Raw genomic sequence first — 21733 nt, forward strand, 5'->3', positions numbered from 1 at the left:
CCCTGAAATGGACAGAACGGGATTCTTTGTAATATCTAGTGTTTAGAAAGTGTTGGATAAATGTTCATGGGTTTTGCCTTCTCAGTACCTTCAACACCCGTCCTGGACTAAGCCTTAGGGTCATAAAGTCCCAAGCATCAGTGAATCTAGTGGGTTTGCAAAATGCCCTTAGCGGGCATTCCTCAAGCGGTTTAGTGAGGGGCTGGATTCGGTCCATATCTTAGTTCCAATAGCACTCTTCCCCCAGTAACATAAAGATTCTTACTTCATATTCTAGATGGTTGGAGCTTTCATCATTGGTGATAGCTGCCGGTGGATACCAGAACTTTTGATGGATGGTCCGTTTTCAAGTAGTGATACAGTTAAAAATTTCACATCTTTTTTTTTTTCTGAATATAATCATTCCAAGGGTAGGTTTATCAAAGCACATAATCCACAAGTTGTTTATACTTGATTTTGAAACACATCCTCTGTCTCTATGTTGGATTTGAGAGCTGAGGAAAAAGGAAGATTCTAAAGTTTTTGGTTCTTTCTCATACGGGAAAACAAATCCATGGTATTGGTATTTTTAGAGGATATACTTCCTTGATTATGGGCATGTTAAAGGCAATAGAACGGGTAGACTTGGAAATTTGTGTTTCTTAAAAGGTGCACTTTTTTGGGGGGTGCTGAGTCTAGTTACACAGGTTTTGGGATTATTTTCAGCCCATCTCAAAACCAGGCATTTCTTTGTCATTGGATCATAGACCGTGATAACAACTGGCTCATTTCAAGAGCATTTAATAGCTGTTTGACCCATGGAACTAACTGGAAAGCTAGGGATTTGAGGTGGAAAGACAGGCTGCTAGGTGTTTGGGCTGTTACCAGTATGATAATTAATTTTGTAAGCTGACAGTGTGCCTGATTTATTTTTGAAAATAGACATTAAAAAAAAGTACCTGTTAACATTGTGACGGACTCTACCACTCTTGTTTAATGTAGACAAGAAGAACCAATTATGATGAACACTTTACTTTCCTTTTTTGATACCGCTTCAACACACTCATTTCTTCCTTTAACAAATACTTAGCAGATACCTACCATATCTGAGCGCCACGTGGTGGGTACTGGGGGTAGAGGTAGTGAACCAGATAGATAGTCTGCTCTACCCAAGTTTATTGTCTAGTAGAGAGTCATGAATCAAATAGTCACACAAATGTGTATAATCACACATCGTTTTTTTTTAGGATAGAGTCTTCGAAAGGGAATCATTGCATCAGAGGGCCAGTAGACATAAAGTTGTGCCAGGCATCGCCAAAGTGCCTCCCCCCCCCCATATGATGGTACCAGTTCACATTCCCCCCAGCAGTGCCCGTTTCCCCCCACAGTTGTCAATGTTGACCAACATCAGTCTTTACTAATTTTGGCAGTCTGACAAGTTTTGCAATTTTTACCAATCTGATGGTCAGAAATAGTACCTTTAGAAAAATTGTATTACCTGGTTCTTAGCGGGGTTTGACATCTTTATACGTGTTTATTGGCCATGGAGGTTTCCTTATTTCATTTTTTCCTCAGATTTTTAAGTCAAAAATTTGAACCCATTCCCGAGAGGGTGTTGAGAAAGAGGATTCCTATCTACTCTGAATGGCAGCACTGACAGCAGCCTTCCCTAATGTGAAGTCTTCATTGGTGTGGTGACTAAGGTTGCTTTTGACAAAAGTTGTGAAATGTAATGACGGAGTCTGTCATAATATGAACAATCTCTAATTTATACTTACCATTCCCTAAGCTCTATGTCTTATAAATCACACCCACTTCTGAATTACTTCAAAACATTGTATGTTCCCTTCTCGTGAATGGTATAATTACCTATATTATGTCTTTCTGGAAAGTTATATTATGTCCCTTTAAAAAAATTAGCCAGTGTGTGATTGCTTATGTTCAAGCAGATGTTGAGGTAATGAGGTAATTCTCTTTTTGTCCTTTTTGGAGCTTTATTTTATTGGACTGATTGACGTCTTTAATGCACTGACAAATGGCAACTTAGGGTACTATTTCCGATGCATATTTCCTAGCTACTAAAGTGGACATTTCCCTTACAAAACATCATACAATTTGCTCCCCCTCCAGAATGCGGCTGGGAAATGATCGACTTAGCTCAGCGTTTGTTTAAGGTACATGATTTTCTTTGTAGTGTATTCATCCCACAGACATTGAATATTCATAGCCAGGCACTGTGCTAGGCATCAGAGATAGATGAATAAAACTTTGTCCCGACTGGTGAAGAGTTCCTAGTCTAGAGATGATGGTGGGCATGTGAATTCCAGGAAGAGTGTCCAGTTGGCCCAGTTTGGATCATGGGTTTAAGTTCTTTGGTCAGGGAACAGCAGGGCACCTTGATTGGCAGCCCCCACAAAGACCAATGGATTAGAGTAGTTGTCCAAAAAAGAATGGTGTGCCACTACCAAAAGTGGAGGATGCAGGCTGAACAGACACAAACAACAGAGTCCCTTCAACTGGTCAGCATAGTAATGCTGTGTCATTTGGAAGTTGGTGAGGAAGTGTTGAAGGTAGCGATCGTCACCCAACAGTGAGGATGTTAGAAAGTAAGACCAAAATTACAACCACCACCCTGAACACACTATCCTATGATAAGATCATGGGTTTTGAAGCTAGGTAACCTCCTCTTCTCTTTAGAGTTATCATTTTCCCCAAGACTATAGAGATTGTGCTTCAGCTTCAGCTGGAAATTTAGCCAGGCTCATTCTTAGAGCTGAGTTAGTAATTAAAAGAGGCTCCCAGTGTTCCCTTGACTGCTAGGCCAAAAAGTAGCTTGAGCATTATTTTGACAAAAGGGGCCAAATGATTGCCTACCACTGGGACCATATCAAGTCAGGAAAGTGGAAGCATTGTCAATCTTGGATATATACAAAGTCAGTAGAAAACAGTTTGGGGTTTAAATGGTTGCCATGGTGTCAAGTGCAAACTTGGCTTTACATTGTTATTTTTCCAAGTGTGGTTTAGGGGCCACCCGTCTCTGAGTAATTGGGATACACATGCACTTTCTTACCTACTTATTTATGAAAAAAAGCCTGGTAAATTTAATTTTCTTCATCTGGGTATATTTTTGTAAAATCGGTATTTGAAATGTTTTGCTTTTACAACAAAGTATAACGTAAGTTGAGAAAGGTGCATGAACTCTAAATGAACATCTCAAGAAATTATTGAAAAAAAAATGTGTCTAACAACACTTAAATCAGAACATCTCCAGAAACCCCTTCATAACCCCTCCAATCATTACTACTTGCCTTTCCCCAAAGATATTTGTGTCACCAAAGGTAAGTTTGGCCAGTTTCTGAGAGTTAGACAAATTGAATCCTACAGGATGCAGTGTTTGCTTCTGTCTTGTTTCACACGTTCTGTGTGAGATTTATCAACAGTGTTGTGTGTAGTTGTAGTTCATTTATTTGGTGAATAGTGTTCCACTATATGTACACACCAAAAAAAAATTTTTAAGTGAATATACTGTAGACCAGAGGTCAGCTGACTTTTTCTGTAACTGGCCAGATAGAAAGCATGTTAGGCTTTGTGGGACACTTGGTGTTTGTTGCAAACCAACATACTGATTAAAAATGCAATTTCCTCCTGAAGTTGTGAGCTCCTAAGAGACACCAAATGGACAACCCTCCATGAGATGGACCCTCACCATGGGCTGACGAATGACATCTCACAGTCAGAATTTCCTTATTCATGTAATGCTTTTGTTGCGTAGATAAATCTTACTTTGATTTTTTAAAAGTTAAATTTAAAAATAAATGTATGCTCATAGGAAAACAAGCATAGAAAGTGAAAAGTACAATGAACTGTGGCCTCTTGTTCATTGTTTCTTCATCTTTATTTCATTATACTCTCTTGGGGAGTCTTTATAAACATTTTTTCCGCCTAATTGTTCCTGCCTCCCATGAAATATTAATACCATAGAGGTACTGTGTATCTTTTTATGTACTGTGATCCTTTGGAGGCTGCAAATCATTGTACTCCCCAGGATCACATTCCTCTTTGAGGGCAGTATACCCCACTGATAATGAATGCTCTACCCCCCCTTTCCATTGCTCACAGTTCTAACTTTTTGTTGTAGTTCCTTTTGGAAATTGTGAGCTTGTATGTACCTCTGTAGTTATCACTGAATATATATTATAGAATTTGCATCAGTACCTATAGAATTAAATCTTTAAAAATTGACTGGATAGGGGTGCCTGGGTGGCTCAGTCGGTTAGGTTTCTGTCTTCGGCTCAAGTCATGATCTCAGGGTCTTGGGATGGAGCCCCGCATTAGGCTCCCTGCTGAGCAGGGAGTCTGCTTGTCCCTCTCCCTCTGCCCCTCCCCACTGCTCATGCTCATCCCCCCCCCCCCAAATAGATAAATAAAATCTTTTAAAAATTTTGACTGGATGATGTTCCACTCTACAGATTTCTGACAATGTAGTTAATGTCCTCTGGACGGACACCTCTGTGTTTCTATGTCTTTGCTATTAGAAATAATGCTTTGGGCAATAGATAATGGTTGGAGACATCGGTATGAATTCATGTTTTGCTTACATATGATTGATTACATATAGAAATATTTATAGATATGTGTATGTCTGTATAGTGCGAAACTGTCACAGCCAGGAGGTGTGTAAGGAGACCTGACCACTAAATATAATGGGGTACTGAATAGAATCCTAGAAGAAAACTGGAATGTTAGGTAAAACCTAAGGAAATATGAATAAAGTATGGACCTTAGTTCATAATAAAATGTTAACATTGGTCCATTGATTTTAATAAATGTACCATACTAACGTAAGATGTTAATGATAGGAAAAACTGGGTAGGGCTTATGGGAATTGTCTTTGCAATTTTGCTGTAAAACTAAAGTTTATAAGATTTAAGTTTATTAAAATAAAAATGTTGCTTATATCCTTTTTTTTAAAACTTATATCCTTGTACACATTGATTTGTAAGTGCAGCTGTGGGAAAAATTCTCAAAACTGGATCCAAAACGTAGGGATATTAGATTTTATTCTCTTACACAACCAGGCTTTGCTTTAAAATGTAGAAGGAACATGGCTTTCGTTGTTGTCTGTTTACCATGTTGGTAAGTATTTTAAATATTAAGACATGAGCTCTGAAATTTTTTGTATGGTACAATGAACAGTAATGTATTAGGATCCTTTTAGTTACTTGATCCTATCTCAAATAATCTGTGGCACAAATCTGAGTATGATTGTTTTTTATATATATATACACACACACATATATATATATGTATGTATGTTTTACTTATTTATTTAAGAAACAATTTTATGTATTCATGAGAGAGAGAGAGACAGAGACAGGGAGCCTGACTTGACCCTGGGATCGTGACCTGAGGCGAAGGCAGATGCTCAACTACTGAGCCACCCAGGAGCCCCTATATGTTTGTTTTAAATAAGACTTTTGGGGGGTAGGTTTACAGAAAAACTGAGCAGGAATCTCCACATAACCCCTCACCTTCCCCCACTCCCCATTTTCTCTATTATTACCATTCTGTGTTAGTGTGGTGCATTTCTGAGAATTGATGAGCCATTTTTGGTACATTATTATTAACTTAAGTCCATAGTTTAAATTGGGGTTTATTCTTTGTGTTACACATATTTTGGGGTTTGACAGATGCATGACATGTACCCATCATTATATTATCATACAGGATAATTTCACTGCTTCAAAAACTCCCTCTGCTCTACTTGTTCATCGCTCCCTCTTTACCTCTGAACTCCTGGCAGCATCACTGATCTTCTTATTGGTTCTGTCATTTTGCTCTTTTCAGAATGTCATAGAGTTGGAATCGTTCTGTATGTAGCCTTTTTATGTTGACTTTCACTTAGCAATGTGCATATATGGTTCCCCCTTGTCTTTTTTGGCTTGATACTGCATTTATTTCTTTTTATCACTGAATAATACTCAATTGTATGGATGTACCACATTTTGTTTATCCATTCACCTGTTGATGAACATGATGGTTGCTTCCAAGTTTTGGCAATTGTGAATAACGCTGCTGTAAACATTCATGAGGGTAGGTATAGGGGAGGGGAGGCCTCCTGTGGTCCTGTGTGATAGGGTCTCAGCCTCCTGGTGAGCCTGTGCTCCTGGGCTATGACTTTCATATGCTTCTCAGTGTTGATCTTTCTTCTTTAAGTGAGAAGGGAAGGCTAGAGAGGGGCCTGGAGTGAGCTCTCACCTTCCCCCAAGTCTGTTAGACTCTAGCGAAATCATTTCTCCCTAGGGCAGGCCTCTGATATTCAATTCACTACAGGGCTGTGGTGGCACTCCTGGAGATAAAACTCGCAAAAGATAGGGATGCTTCTTCTTCTTCTTCTTTTTTTTTTTTTTAAGATTTCATTTATTTACTCATGAGAGACACACACAGAGAGAGAGAGAGGTTGAGACATAGGCAGAGGGAGAAGCAATCTCCCCATGGGGAGCCCGATGTGGGACTTGATCCCAGGACACTGGAATTATAACCTGAGTTCAAGGCAGATGCTCAACCACTGAGCCACCCAGGCGTCCTTGTTCGGATGTTCCTAAGACTGGCCTACCCACTGGCATTTTTAACTCTCAAATGTGTTAGGACTGAGCCTTCAGCAATTCGTCAATAACAGTTGAAGTTTTCCTGTCTTGATACTGGTTGTTGAGCAAGTTCTGCACCTTGGCTGCTGCTCCAGGAAGTTCTGATGGTTTGTCTCTTGCTTGTCCCTCCCAATTTTTGGAATAGCAGTTTGCCCTGTGACCTCAGTTCTCGGGTAGATCCAAGAAGAGTCATTGATTTTCAGTTTGTTCAGCTTTTCTGTTGTGAGGACAGGAGTGTTGACAGAAAAGCTCCATGCCAGACTGGAAACCAGACTTACGTGTGTATTTTAAACATACTCAGTTTCCTTCCTTTCTGTTGGTTAATTTGAAGTCATTACTGTAGTTCGTTGGGAGTACTTCGTAAGCATCATTAATTCATTAGCACCGAACTGTGTGTCCTACCAAATAATGCGTAAATTTCAGGTTTGCCATAATTTCTTTTGAGATGTGAAATCTGTCATCTTTGTTTTTTGATCAGATTTTCCAGCAGTGTTTTTTTCAGGCTTTTCTGATGCTTTAATTAACAAGGGAGGTATAAATGACTTCTCTTTCTACTCTGGCTCTGAGAGAGGACCCATTGGCATATGTGCAGAAGGGAATAATGTCCTAATTGAACATTATCTCTTATGACTCATGTCCTCGTTCCCCATTAGTAAGAGGTGTTTCAAGGCTACATGAGTCTCAAAGATGCAGACTTAATGGATGAGAATCTACATTAGAAGATCTTATGAGGCAGTGTTTTTCTGGTTATATTTGATGGCTCTTTAAAGCTTCACTTTTATTGAGTATCTTGTAACACGTGACGTGAGAGACCCTTTTAATATGAGGAGGAAAGGATGTGCTCTTTCACGATTTGTTCATATGAAGACCTAGATCCATTCTTTCTTCTTAATTTAACACACATTTATACAGTCTGCTATATCTCAGGCATTGTGTTAGATGTTGGTATCTGTATGCATAAAGGCATAGTCCTTACCCTAGAGGATTATTTCACGTCGAGTGTGTTAGCGCATTGCACATAGTAATGCTCAGTAGTTTTTTTTTTTTTTTTTTAATGGCTTTGGAAATCAGTAGACTGGTCCTGCCTCCAGTGTTTCTTAATGTGGGATTTGACTTTTCTTTTCTTTTCTTTTCTTTTCTTTTCTTTTCTTTTCTTTTCTTTTTTCTTTTTTCTTTCAAGATTTTGTTTATTCATGAGACACACACACACAGAGACAGAGACACAGGTAGAGAGAGAAACAGGCTCCATGCAGGGAGCCCGACGTTGGGACTCGATCCCGAGTCTCCAGGATCACGCCCTGGGCTGAAGGTGGCACTAAACTGCTGAGCCACTTGGGCTGCCTGGATTTGACTTTTCTACGTATCTTTATTTTTAAAATGGGGATGTTAATATTTGGCTTAATTGCTTTACATCACAGATTTATATGAACCAGCTGTTCGGTCAACATAGGTACCAACTCTGCTTCATATTCTGCTGGGTGTGAGATTTATAGCAATGAATGGAATGGGAGAGAAGACAAGAAAACAGACTAATGCTCAGATAATTTATAATCTTATATATAGTTGCTCTAGTAGAACTATAAGAACAGTAATATACTCTGGTAGTATATTAGAAATATAAATGTTGATTTTTGCCCTAGGTATGTGGGGAAGGTTTCTTACAGGAAAGGACAGTTGAATTGCATTGTCAAGGAAGAGCCATGGAAAATGGGTGGTGGGGGAGACCTTGCAGGCGAAGGGAAAAATGTTTATAAGGTGCCTGGTCTGAAAGATCTTAGAGGTGTGATGGATTGAGTGGTGGTCCCTAAGGCTGAATGGCAGGAGTGGGGTGCAGGTTGTAAAGTTCACATCTTTGTGGGCTTTTAAAACCAAGGATGATGTAACCAGATTGCTTTGTTACTATGCTAACCATCTACTTTGGGAAGAACAAACTTGGGATAGAGGGAGGCTAGAGGCTACATGAGAGGATTTTACCATCATTGAGGATTAGAATTAAGGCAGACACACTAGAGGAAGAGCAGATTGGGGAGATGTTTTAAGAGATGGGAGCAGTTTGATAATTCGTTGGAAGGTGGGAGAAAGAGGGGAATCAAGGTAGATCTTGAGGTACTAGCTTGATGACCAGGTAGGCGATGACTCCAGAAAGACATCATATATAGAGGAAGGAGGAGGTTTGAGTTAAAGAGGGTTTGATGAGTTCACTTTCTAACATGTTGAGTTTGAGGTGCTTCTAGACTCTCTGCATAGAGATGTCCAGAATAGTACTGTCTAGCAGCACTTCCTGCTGAGATGGAAATGTTCTGTGTCTGCTGTGGTAGCCACTAGCCACATGTAGCCACTGAGCACTTGAAATATGGCTAGTGCTCCCAAAGAAGAGAATTTTAAGTTTTCATTAATTTTAATTAATTTACATGGAAGTAGCCACTTGTAGCTAGTGGCTCTGTATTTGCCAGTGCAGACCTAGAGGGTATTGGTTGGGAAGTACTGATCTGGTGGTGCTTGTACTTGAGATAGGGTGGTTAACCTGCCTGGGACAAAGAGGTCTTCCAGGGACAATGGGCTTTTCAGTCTAAAACTGGGAAAGTCCTGGGAAAACTATGATTGTTACTCACCCCAGCTAGAGGTGTTATTGCCTGTGTTTATGAACTTTAAGTGTCATGGTTCTAAAACGACTAAGTCTATTCATCTGATCTCTGGGCTGGCTATGTCATGATTTGCAGCCTGGAAAGAAAGCTCCCTTTCTTGGCATTAGGGAGTTAGAAAATAGAAAACCAGCATGATTCTTGAAACACGTGCTCTGCCTAATATTCTCCTTGTTTTCTGCCCATCTCCCTTTTTCTTCCATTCTGTCCTCTTAGGTAGAGATTCCCTTTCCTGGCTGCACATTAGAATCACCTGGGGTGTTCACTTCTCAAACAAATATGGTGCCCAAGGTCCACCCTAGAGTAGTTAAATTAGAATCTTGGGGTGGGGTGGGTGGAGAGGGGGCTAGACAGCTGTATGATTTAAAAGCTCCCCAGGTGATTCTAATGTGCAGCCAGGATTGAAAAGTACAGCTCCCAGACATGCTTCCACTTCTTTGCCATCTTTTTTTTTTTTTTTTTTTAACTACAACACACTACAGTTGATTGTTAGCCTCCTTTCTCCTCCTCCTCCTCCTCCTCCTCCTCCTCCTCCTCCTCCTCCTTCTTCTTTATGGCAGAGGGTAGTAGTAGTAGGGTTTCAGAGATTTTTCTGCTCTGCCATCTTTTGGGACATGTGCGACAAAAGTCAGCCTGAGTTGGAGGGCATTAGGAAACAGCCTGATTGATCTCTTATCATACACAGGGATCTGATGTACTTGGCTGTATCAGTAACAATAAGTATGGCTAGCGTGTATTGAACACATAATATACCTAAGCACTCTTAAAACTTACATCTTACATGTTAACTCATTCTTAATCACAACACTATGAGAAAGATGTATAATTTTCATTCTTATTTTCCAGATGGGGAATCTGAGATTTAGAGAGATTACCAACTAGACCAAAGTCTCTTGGCTGTACCTTTTAATTACTGTGCTATGTGACCTTACAGCACATTGAAATAAACTGTACCTGTAAGCCCACCCAGGAGATGACGTCTTCCCAAGCTGTGCCTACCATTCATAGCAGAGCGTTGGTCCAATTCACCTTTACTTTTGCATTGGTTACTTCAAGATTTGGAGGATCTGTATCATCAAATCACTTGAGTTGTGCGACTCACTTAAAAATTTCCAAGCTGTGACAGTTCTGAAACAAAGAGGTGGCTTTCTCTGTTACCCTTTAGCATTACCAGAAACGTAGCAGAATACTATAGGTCACTTCAGATTTTGCCAGTTTCGGTGAGGATGGAGTTACATGTGTATTCACTATGGTGTCTGTGTAAATCTTGTTTATGGCAGTGAGCTTGGTTTTCTGACTTCAGTGAAATAAAAATATAAATTAATGTTTTTCTTCCCTTTATGCTCCACTCCCCAGGTGCTCCCTTCCCACTGGGAATTCTTCATACGTTTCCCATACTCTTCCTCTTTATTCCCTTTACCTGGCTTTATTACTATTATTATTTTTTTAAGTTGCACATAGTCACAAGAAAGCACTTTGTGGTTTCCATTAAGGCATGATAGGTGAAGGGTTCTTAATTAATGCTTTTCGTGAAGACCCTGTAGTTGGGAGTCTACTTTCATCTGGATTCTATTGGCAATATAATGGAAGAATCGTATTGGTATTTTTAATAAGCTTCAAAGCTGTTAACTAATGTTTTAAATAGAAAAACATTTTCTTAATGTCAATATAAGATCATGGTTTTATAAGTCTTTATTGTTTGTTTGCACGTCTATAAAGTAGGTCATCAAGAATAGAGTAGTAAATCAATCTTGATTTTCAGCTTTATCTATAGATACCTACTTTTTTTTTTTTAAAGATTTTATTTATTCATGCATGAGAGACATAGAGAGGCAGAGACAGAGGCAGAGGGAGAAACAGGCTCCACGGAGGGAGCCCGATGTCCCCAGAATCCCACCCTGGGCCGAAGGCGGTGCTAAACTGTTAAATGTCAAGTAAAGTATCTCAATAAAATATATATATTTATTTTTTGAAAGAATATCAGATATGGTAATAAGATTTGGGGCCATAACCATAGACTACCTGGTGCATGAGTGTATATTTTAGAATCTCTTATTTTTATTTCTCTCTGTTAAAAAAAAGAAGGGGTCATTTTATTGATTTTTCGTAAACTAGGACAATTTAGTTTATACCCATTGGTTGGGCTTTGTGTGTGGTGGAGGCTGATGAGCTGGTGTGCACAGGACTTCATTCTGTGGTTACTCAAATGTTTTCTTTCTTTTTTTTTTTTCCAAATATTTTCTGTTGAAAATGTAATTATTTTTAAAAGGGCTATATCTTTACATGTACACATTTGGCTATTTTATGGGCTAATTTTCAAGGATTCTTTCTGGGTGTGGCTTCAATAAAATTGTCCATTAACTCTTATGTAGATGGTCATGGAGTGGGTGTAATCTCATAAATATTTGTTCATTTGGTTGGATTTTAAGGTGGTGGCCCCACAATCACCATAGGTATTCTAAATCCTTCGGTTCACTGTTGGAGGATACAAAGGATATACTTCACCATGTGAATTGTTTCTTTAGGGGGTTTTCTCTGTTCCATGGTTAGAATCCTACACCTCTAGAATTAATAACTAGATTATTTGGGATGTTCCTGAAGTCACTGGTTTCAGATTCTTTTTTCTATTTTTTGGGTATTCATGGAAATAGGAAGCCCTCTTTGTCTTTTTTTTTTTTTTTTTTTAAGAAAAACTGAGCTTTTTGTAGATAAATCCCAATTATATTTTTTGAAAGTCCAGGTGTAAAGATCCAATCTGACAATGCCTGGCTCTGTGGTGCCAGTCAAAATGCTGGTCTGGGAGTACCCCCACCTTACACATTCTGATCCATCCTTAAACCTGGATCATGCCTTTTCTAACCATCATATGCTAATAACATCATATTCTCAACCGTGAGGATATCCAAGAATGGTGCTTTGGATAAGAGATGAATGTGGGTGTTCAGGCTACTTTATTTTTCTGGCGGTAGAGGGTTTTAAATAATAAGCTGCTGAGGTTTTTTTTTTTTTTTTTCCTCCCACATAATAAGAAATATTTCCCAACAGTTCACATATTTTTCCAACTTAGTGAAATGAATCTGGCTGGTATCTGGTCATAGCTTGGTGATCGATGATCTTGCAGGGCCTAAAAATAGTTCTTAGCTGAATGCTCATGGCGTAACCCTTTCACTCTGTGGACAAAGCAAATGTGTGACACTGAACTGAATGTGTAAGCCTACATTATTTTCTGGAGGCTGATTTTAAAAATGAACCTCTGATTACAGCACCACAGACTTAACAGTGCTAGAAGGAACTTCAGGGAGCAGCCACCTGTCCCCTTTCACAGGACCAAGTGCTGAGTGCCGAGAAGTGATTTGTCATAGGTCACTTATGGCTCTGAGGTCTTTCTGTGACCTAGGGAGATCCGAAATTTGGCTTAGTGGGCTCACACCTGCTGTGGTCTCTTTTTCTTTCTTACTCTTAAAAGCAGAAGCCCTTCTATGGCCACTTCTCTACCCTACCACCAACCTAGTAAATAGACAATAGAGGTTAGTTGGATCCTGGGTTTTCCTAAAAACTTCAAACTTTTGATAGTGTTATAATGTTGCTTTCCTTTTTTTCTTTTAGCCATAGGCGAATATGAAGACCTCAGAGCAGAGAACCAGAAAACAAAAGAGAAGGTTTGTACTTTAGCCTTTCTTTCCTTTCTTCCACGTGTGAAAGCCTAGACGGCATGGTGCATTGTTCTGCCACCAATTTCAGTTAAATGCGAATGAGAGTTTTTTCTTTTTTCTTTTCTCCTGCATGTGTGGTTCAAGCTAATATCAACTCCAGGCTCCAGATGGTAAAGAATAGCAGGCATGCCACAGTGGGCGCTGCTCTGGGAGATTAACCGCACAGCTAAATGTGCAGCAAGGCACCAGGCCAAGCAACTCAAGCCCCTGAGAATTGTACTTTTTCCTAACAACCCGATTTGGGATTCCAGTGATGGAATTGGAGGGAAGACATGGTATCTTTGGAGCTTAGACATAGTAGATTCTGGAGAGAACTCTTTGGCATTAGTCGCCAGTGTTTAGCCTGTCTTCTTTCATAAACCTTTTTCATGCCCATGTCTGCTGAGTATATGAATAATATACTGGAAGTTGAAAATCACCTGCTATGAAGATAGTAATGCCCAGCGAATATTTTCAGTTAAACTGAAATCATTGAATTTTACTTACCTTTACTTACCTATAAACGACTAACTTTTTTGGCTCTGCACATGTCTATTAAGATTTGTGAATATTTGTTTATGTATCTTCCCCCTCCCTCTGTAAATTCAGGGAGGGGACACCAAGGAGGTCTAAGTTAAAAAAAGAGTGCTAAATTGAACTAGAAAGGAGGAGAGAGAGCAGAACTGTACATTATTGTTTTTAGATAGAAACAAAATATGTGTTTAGAAATTACTTTGTTTGATAGACCAAATATTTCAAAACATTGTGTTCATAGTGGAAAATTAATAAAATAGATCCTTCGTAGTTACTGAAGCAAATGGTCATCATAGCTCTAAGTTAAGAGACCTTGTCTTTAAAATTTGAAAGTAAGGTCTGTAATGAAAATAGGCAGTGAGCTGCATATTTGTAAAGCCTTTGGCATATTTATTGGGTTCTTAAGAATCATATTTAAGTTTTTCACTCATATTAATTGGTTACCTATATTGACTGTAACATGGTTGGTGATATTAATGAACTCCAGTTCACATAAAAATGGATTTTGAGATCATTATTTTTCACCCAGTTTTAAGGCTCCTTTGCTCATTTGCAAATGTCCTGTGAAATCTTAAGTTTCGTCTCCTTTTTCCATCAGGTGATTTAGGGAATGGTAAATAGGTAGGGGTGATGAAAATCTCTGATAGAAAGTGATTGGTGCATGCATCTCTAATGTGGCAAGAAAGTCCCAGAAAAATAGTTTGACAAGATTCTTATTTCTAATAACCACCAAAAATCATATAGATGTCTTGAGGATACCAACAGGTGGGGAGTTTGTGCTTAGATCCTGGTTCCCTGATGCCCCTCAATTTCAGAGTGGAACCAGAGTAGGGGGATGCTGAGGCCACGTAGCTTGAGCCTGTTTGCCCAGATAGGCAACCATCTTCCAGCTGTAGGAGAAAGAGCCAAGAAGCTCATCAGTTGAGTTTCTTCTGTGGTGTTCCTGGCTTAGGAGGGGAAGAGTAAGATATGATGAAAGGGTTAACTCAGGAGAACTCTTTGACTTAACCTAGAAGATATGAGGGAAGAAAGCAAACAGGTGACTTTATGTGATAGAGAAGGAAGGATATAGAAGAAAATGAATAACATGAGAGGCAGAAGAGAAAATTTTTTGTTTTTTGTTTTTACTTTTCCTCCTCTAGTCCTTGCTTACCTATAGACCTAGGATTGCCCTAAAAATACTGATCTGCTATAAACATCCATTGTTGTTGGTGGTGTTGGTTATTTAACCGAGAGCCACTTTCTGCAGTGAGGTTTTAAGTGAACCATCTGTTACTACACAAGTGGAATTATAGGTAAAATGCATTTGGTAAAAGGAGGACTGTGAATTACTTTTGCCTATTAACTATTTGCATATTTTTCTATGTGGGGTATGGCCTAATACTTTTGTAACATCTGTACACATTACTGACCTCCTGTGCTAATTCTTTAAAAATAACTATTAACAGAAATGGAAGAAAAGGATGCAGTATGGAATGCTGCAGTTGGCTAAAACAAAATAGAGTGATTTTAAGTTCACTGCATTCTGTTTATCTTCTATTAAAAGACTAACAGGCTTATTATTGCAGACTTTTTCCCAAAAAGGGGGGGGCTGTATTACAAAGGATGGAAGCATATAATAAAAGCCTTTTATACAGTATAGAATGAGTAAAAAGCAGCTTTAGTTCTGGAGCTGGTAAATGGAGAACACCATTTTCTCTGGCAAAGCACTTTCATGTGCCTGGCTGAGTGAGCTTTATCCAGTCCATATCCGTAAATACACATGGTCATGCTTCCCTTGTAGCCCCAAATCAGAGTTTAAAACTAGTCAAGGACAGGAATCTAAAATGAGACTCCTTTTTCCATAGTCAATTTGATCTGGGGGGAGTTTTTCACAGGTGGAAGGGACCGAAGTACGTCCACTGCAAATTATTTCTCCCTTCCACGTGTCCACATTAAGTCTGCCTTTGTTGCTAGAGGATGAACCTTATCAATGAGAAGAGATAATGGGTTTGATTCCTTTGGGTAAGAACTTTTTCTGCTCTGTTTGGAATCTCCTCTGTGGAGACTACTGATAAGATATGAGATTATGCTTCAGGGGCTGTGTTTATTAAGAAGCTACTGTGGATCTTACACACTCCCTTATGTTCCTCATCTGATGCTCCAAGCAGCCCTGCGTCAGCTCCAGTGCACAGAGAGCAGAACCTTAACAGTGTCTAGGTTCATACGTGGGGCTTCTGACTGCAGATGCTCTTTTTGAAGCAGTAAACTCACAGGAGCGGATTGACTCTTCCCACCAAGGTCTTGGTTTTATTCTTAGTTCTGTGTCGTTAGCTCATGGATTTTTCATAGCAAATTATCGGACCCAGTACTTTCCTGGATCACTTGTTTTGACCAGCTGTAGGTTTGTACTTGAAAACTGAAAGTTAGATATCAAATCAGTCTTACTCAGAAGGATCGTGTGTGAGTACATGTGCATGTAGATTTTGACATAGGTGTGCGGAGGGGAAGAGTAGGCTTAGAAGAGTGGGCCAGTGTGTCAGTGATCTTTGCCTTTGCAGTTATCCTTGTTTAAGAAAAATGTGATGTTGATCATTTTGTGGTTTTTCTTGTCTTTGAGGATGGAATCCTAATCTATTTGAGTTTATAAGGAAAGCTTTTTGGAAGAGAAGACTTTTTGTTGGATGACTCCTGAGTACTGGAGTATAAAGAAAAATATATGAAAGTCCTACTCTTGAGTAAAGCCACTCTAATGAGGGACACAGGGAAGTGGACAAATGATAAATTTGTGCTGTTATAAGTGAATGCCTGAAGTGTGGGGGGTAGGGTGGGAAAAGGACAAAAAGATAAGGATCCTACCCTAGACCACGTTACAGATAAGCTCTTAATGCTTGGCGTAAATGTCCCTTATTTTTTTTTTAAAGTCTTCTCCAACTTTTTTCAAGCAGAATTGTTTATTTCTTTGTAATGAAACATCTGTGTATTTCTTATGTACTTATCACATTTTATTGACCAAAATTATTATCTAAATATCATATAGGGTATAAGAAGTCATACAGGGTTGAATGATAATGTAAAAAAGTTCAGTTTTTTTTAAAATGTCAGAGTAAGTGGAGATTATGGAAAGGATGCTACTTTCTATTATTTTTTGCCTAGTTTCTCAATGACATTATCAGCAGTATGTTAAAAAGTAAGAAAGCCTATCACATTGAAGTCAACAAGCCTTCCAGATCTATTTTTTGAGGATGAAAAATAGAAGACTCTATATTTTGGAATCAACGAAATAAAACGTGATTGTGCTCATGAAGCAGTCTCCATATTCAGATGTTAGTCATGCTTCCACAATTGAAGGGCATTCTCCTTATGACTCATTCAGGATCTTTGTCATAATTGGGGCTTTTTCCTATATGGGGGCAAAACCTCGCTGAGCTTTTAATGGAATAGCTTTCACATTTCTCAGGATGGTGGTGGGGTGTGTGGAGTGTGAACAAAAAGAAGAAAATGTGTACAATAGAAGCATATCTGCCTTTAAACAGCAAGTATTTATATTTAATATTATGTCTTGAGATTGAGTTTTGAAATGAATAAATGTTTAAGTGGCTGATTAGAAGTCGTTTGGATGAGCTACTGTAACAGTGCATCAGGCGGCTCTGTCAGCTTGCCAGGAACAATGAATGAAAGGGAATGAGGCAGACACTTTCCAAGACTTATGTTTCAAGAAGCAAGCTATATGATACTGTTTGCATCTTGGCTCAGTTGTCTATTGTTAGAATTTCTTTCTCTTGTGTCAATTTCAGAGGTGAAGGTCCCCAAGTATTTTATTTAAAAAAAAAATCAGTAAAGAAGCCACTTTAAAGAGCAAGATATGCATCCATTATGCTAACTGTTCATGCATAATACATCCACATACATGCAGTTTCTTTAGAACAGAGTGGCAAGTGGTTGTGCCAGAGAAAAAGTAATTACTTAGCAGTTTGAAAGTGAAAATGAGTCTCTTATTAACAGCAATCTATCCAGAAACAAAGAGCAAGGATCTCTGTTCTGATGACATGTGTTTCCATCTAACACACAATACCTAGAATTTGGAGAATGCTGTAAGACAGCTTCAGGGGGCAGCTACTGAAAATTGGAGGGAAAGAACCTTGCATTGAGAGAAAGAACACCACCAAAAGAGAAAGAGAGTGAAAGGCATTCCATCTAAGTGGGAATGATTTCTTTTATTGTGTTCTTTAAGGACAAGCACAGTAAGTTCTAGCCAAACTTCCATAGGTGGGACAATAGGGTTGTCCAGTATTATTAAAAATGACTTTGATGGTCCTCGAAAGGCATCACCAGAGATCCTAAAATAGGTAACTATGTGCCGTTCTGATGCTATGCACGTTTAAATTGTTAAATGTCATAACTGGTCATAAAGGAGGAAACTTCAAGAAAAATAAGTAGGAATGGCGGAGGGCTGCAGAGACCTTTTTGGATCTGGTGTGAGAGCCTCTGCGGTGTCCCTGGAGTACAGCATTTGTCCCGTGAGAGCAAGTGTCCTTATCCATCGCTTCTTCATTGTGGCTCTCCCTTCTGCTGGCTGGTCCAGCCTGGTGAGATCATGCTGTCCGTTAGGTTCCCCCCGGGGTGCCCCAGGGCTTAAGGCAGCGCCCGGCACGTGTGGGTGCTGCGTAAACAGGTTGATCAGGGCTCCGAGGAAGGACACCGAGGCATTCCACAGTTACGGTAGGTCCACCCAACTAAGGTACGTGCCGTGTGTACATTGCCTAACTTGGTTGATGTTGTGTGTCCACGGCACATGTGCGCACTTCTTGGACCTCAAACTGGCCTTTTTGTGGGCTGGCAACCCTCCACTGGGTTTGTGCACCACGGAGATTGAAATGGATGTTCACGTTCGTGGAGGCTAGACCCAGTTGAGAATATTGGGGTTTCTCTTGCATGAAATATACACACAGCAACATGTAAAGAAGTCTTCGTATCCACAACTTCTCTGTATTTCTGCTGAGCCTGTGAAGCAAGACATTTTGGTATAAACCGTAGTCGATGTGTGAAGGAGGAGGTAGGGAGCTGCCCATGTTGCTGGGGGAGGGGGGCGTTCGTTGCCAGTTCACACTGGAGACACTCACCTCTGCAGATCACTCTGCCAGTGCTTTGAAATGCAGGTATCTGGCTGGGTGAGACTCAAGGAACAGATACTGAACATAGCCAGGGCCTCTCCTTTTAAGAACAGGGCTTCCAATATTCAGAACCAGCAAGGGCAACCTCTGATCCATTCACCACTTCATAAAGAGCCAAAATAGACTCTAGAAGAGACCTCGTGTCATCCAGCTTCTTGAAAGCAGCCAGGGCTCCTGTTGCCGGGTTCTACCCCAGCCACAGGCTATCCAGAGAGTTGCTGGGCATCATGATTAAGTGATGTGGGCCCTCACATCTGTTGCCATTGCAAAGTCTTCATGAGCAATTCTCACACAAAAAGAAGCAGTTTCTACAAATGCCGCAGCTGCGTGGGCAGGGTAGAGGAAGGGGCAGGATGGGTGCGGGGCTTCTGCTGGACACAGAGATCTAACATTCTCCTGTAGAGGCCCAGAATCCTTGTTGGTTTCCCTCTGTGGGTAGAATGAGACAAAGGTTGCAAGACATTTTTTTGAGTTGACCTAAAATGTTGAAATAAGCGGATGTTTGGATTTCTGCTTAGTAAACGGGTACGTCCTTCGTATTTTGTTCAGCTCTGGTTGGGAATAAGTCAGCTGCATTTGCCGTTATGCATATGCCCCCCCCTCCCCCCAACACACACCCCTTTCAGTATCCATAGCAGATGGTAAATTCTGTGGCTGCCAGTTCTATCATAATGTGGTTGCAGAAAATAGAAAGCAAAGCAACATGAAGACCCCTGATAGAATACAGCTGGGGTTGGGTGACAGCTTCTGAATTCTCTGGTGATGTCTGTAGGGTTCCTGTAAAAACATACGGCTGGATGATGGAAACTGGTTACTGGCATGATGGAATAGGATTGTGATGTTGAGATCTGTTATTAACCTGGGCCTTATGAGCAGAGAGCATGGGTATAAAGCTTTCCTTCTAGGAAGCTGGTCTAAGTCTACCTAAAATTGCCATGTGTTGTTCATGACCAGTAAGTGGTGGCTGCATTGGTGGTTGGTGTGTGATGTCAGTTGGTGGGCTTTTTCAGATCTAATTAGGTAGTGTGCCGTCCTGTTTAATGCTCTTGTCATGCAAGTGCCAGTGAAAACTCCAGCTTTTGGTTTAAGTAAATTAACCTCTGGTTCCTTTAGGTGGAGCTTTGAGAAGTATATAGAAGAATCCAAGTGGTATTAGGTCAGGGGCAAGGCTCCCAAGCACCAATTCTTAAGTAAAGACAGTTTTTTCACAGGGCATCTTACAGCTTCAGAAATGCCAGATGAAGAAATATGAAATTAATTTGAAAGTAAAACTCCAGATATATTTCATTTGGCAATCATAACTCAGGAGTGTGAGTCTGGTCAGAAATTATGTTTCTTTTTGTGCTTTAGATTAAACTATGCATTGCTGGAGGTGTTTGAGGAAGTACAACATAAATAAGCCACATTCTAGAAAACAAGAGAATATTCCTGAAACAACTGGTTAGCTTAAGTCTCCTAAAATTATGTGTTAATTCTGTCTGGTGGGTAGAAGGATCTCATAAAGCTTATTTGAGAATCCAGAACTCTACTGTTTAGAATTTTAAACCCCCCAAAACAATGAATACAGTTTATCTGTTAGGTTGGAGAAACTATATCAGACAGCATTACTTTTTTTATAGAGGAGAGATTCCTCAAGCCTTCATGAAAGAGTACGCTTCTTCTGGAAGGAAATGGTCCTCCTTATGGAGGGACTAGGTCAGGATTTAGTAAACAGCCTTGCTAATTTAGCACTAGCACTTGTTTCATGTAGTCTTGCCAGAATGGATATACCCAAATGAATGGAGATAGGCTTTTGCAAGTTTCAGTTCTTGAGACATTAACGGGGAAAACCAAACTGTTTGACTTAATTTTTTTAATTAAAAAAAAAAAACAGTTTAAAAGCACAGAAAAGGGCAGAGAATAACAAAACAAATATGTAACCCACAAAAATAACTGTTATTCTGGGGCACTTGGGTGGCTCAGTTGGTTGAGCATCTGACTCCGGTTTCTGCTCGGGTTGTGATCTCAGGGTCTGGGGATTGAGCCCCACTTTGGGCTCTGCACCCAGTGCAGAGTCTGCTTGAGATGCTCTTTCTCTCTCTGCCCTCCCCCTGCTCTTGTGTGCTCTATCCCTCTGAAAATAATAAATAAATAAATATATGAATGAATGAACGAATTAACTAATTAACTGTTATTTAAAAACAAAACTTAAAAATATACTACAGATAAAATTGAAGATCTTCTGTCATCCCGCTCTGGATCCCTTCCCCTTCCCTGTATTTTATGGGATAACTACCATGATAAGTTTTGTACATATCCTTCTATTTTGTGTTTTTGTATATGGATCATGAAATGTACATTTACAATATAAGTATATAAAGTGATTTTATTTGCTTACGGTATATATTGACATGGATTCTCCAAAGCCTTTTATTCACCATTATGGCTTTTGAGGTATATGTCGATACATGCAGCTTACGTTCATTCATTCACTGTTCTCTAGTGCATTATATGAATATACCATGATTTATTGTTGTTATAGATGCCAATTGTGTGCGTAAAGATCATCTCATACACATTACTAGAGATTCTAGTATTAGAATCCAGAAATGGAATTGCAGGGGGCCCGGCTGGCTCATTTGGAAGAGCATGTGACCCTTGATCACAGGGGTGGTGGGTTTGAGCCACACTCTGGGTATAGAGATGACTTAAAAATAAAACCTTAAGAAAAAAAATAGAAGTGGAATTGCTGAGTCATAGTGTATGTTTATTTTCAATTTTGATAGTTTGTTCCCAAACTAGTTAGGTTTGTTTCCAAGCTAGTTATGTAGTTGACACTCTTGCCAGCAGTATGTGAGAGTTTTCAGCTCCTGAAAGCAAACCTTTTCAGTTTCTTCCAGTCTATTGGATGAGACTGTCTCACTGTCTTAATTTAGGTTTACCAAGGTATCAGTGGCATCATAATTTTTTAGCCACTGAAACTTTTTTCTTAAAGATTTATTTATTTATTCATGGGAGAGACAGAGAGGCAGAGACATAGGCAGAGGGAGAAGCAGGCTCCCTGTAGGGGGCCCAAAGTAGGATCCAATCTCGGAACCCTGGGATCC

General features: G+C 39.7%; 1 protein-coding gene across 3 annotated transcripts in view; it reads left to right on the top strand.

Moving 5' to 3' along the window:
- Positions 1–21733, top strand: part of SHTN1 (shootin 1) — a 97043-nt gene that overhangs the window by 1298 nt on the left and 74012 nt on the right. For all 3 annotated transcript variants that reach the window (XM_041743464.1, XM_041743466.1, XM_041743465.1), the window contains exon 2: positions 12875–12927. In XM_041743464.1, the coding sequence (XP_041599398.1) occupies positions 12875–12927 (53 nt within the window). The remainder of the gene's footprint in view (positions 1–12874; positions 12928–21733) is intronic.

This window comes from Vulpes lagopus, chromosome 2 (assembly GCF_018345385.1).
Source record: "Vulpes lagopus strain Blue_001 chromosome 2, ASM1834538v1, whole genome shotgun sequence".
In the NCBI taxonomy this organism is placed as follows: Eukaryota; Metazoa; Chordata; class Mammalia; order Carnivora; family Canidae; genus Vulpes; species Vulpes lagopus.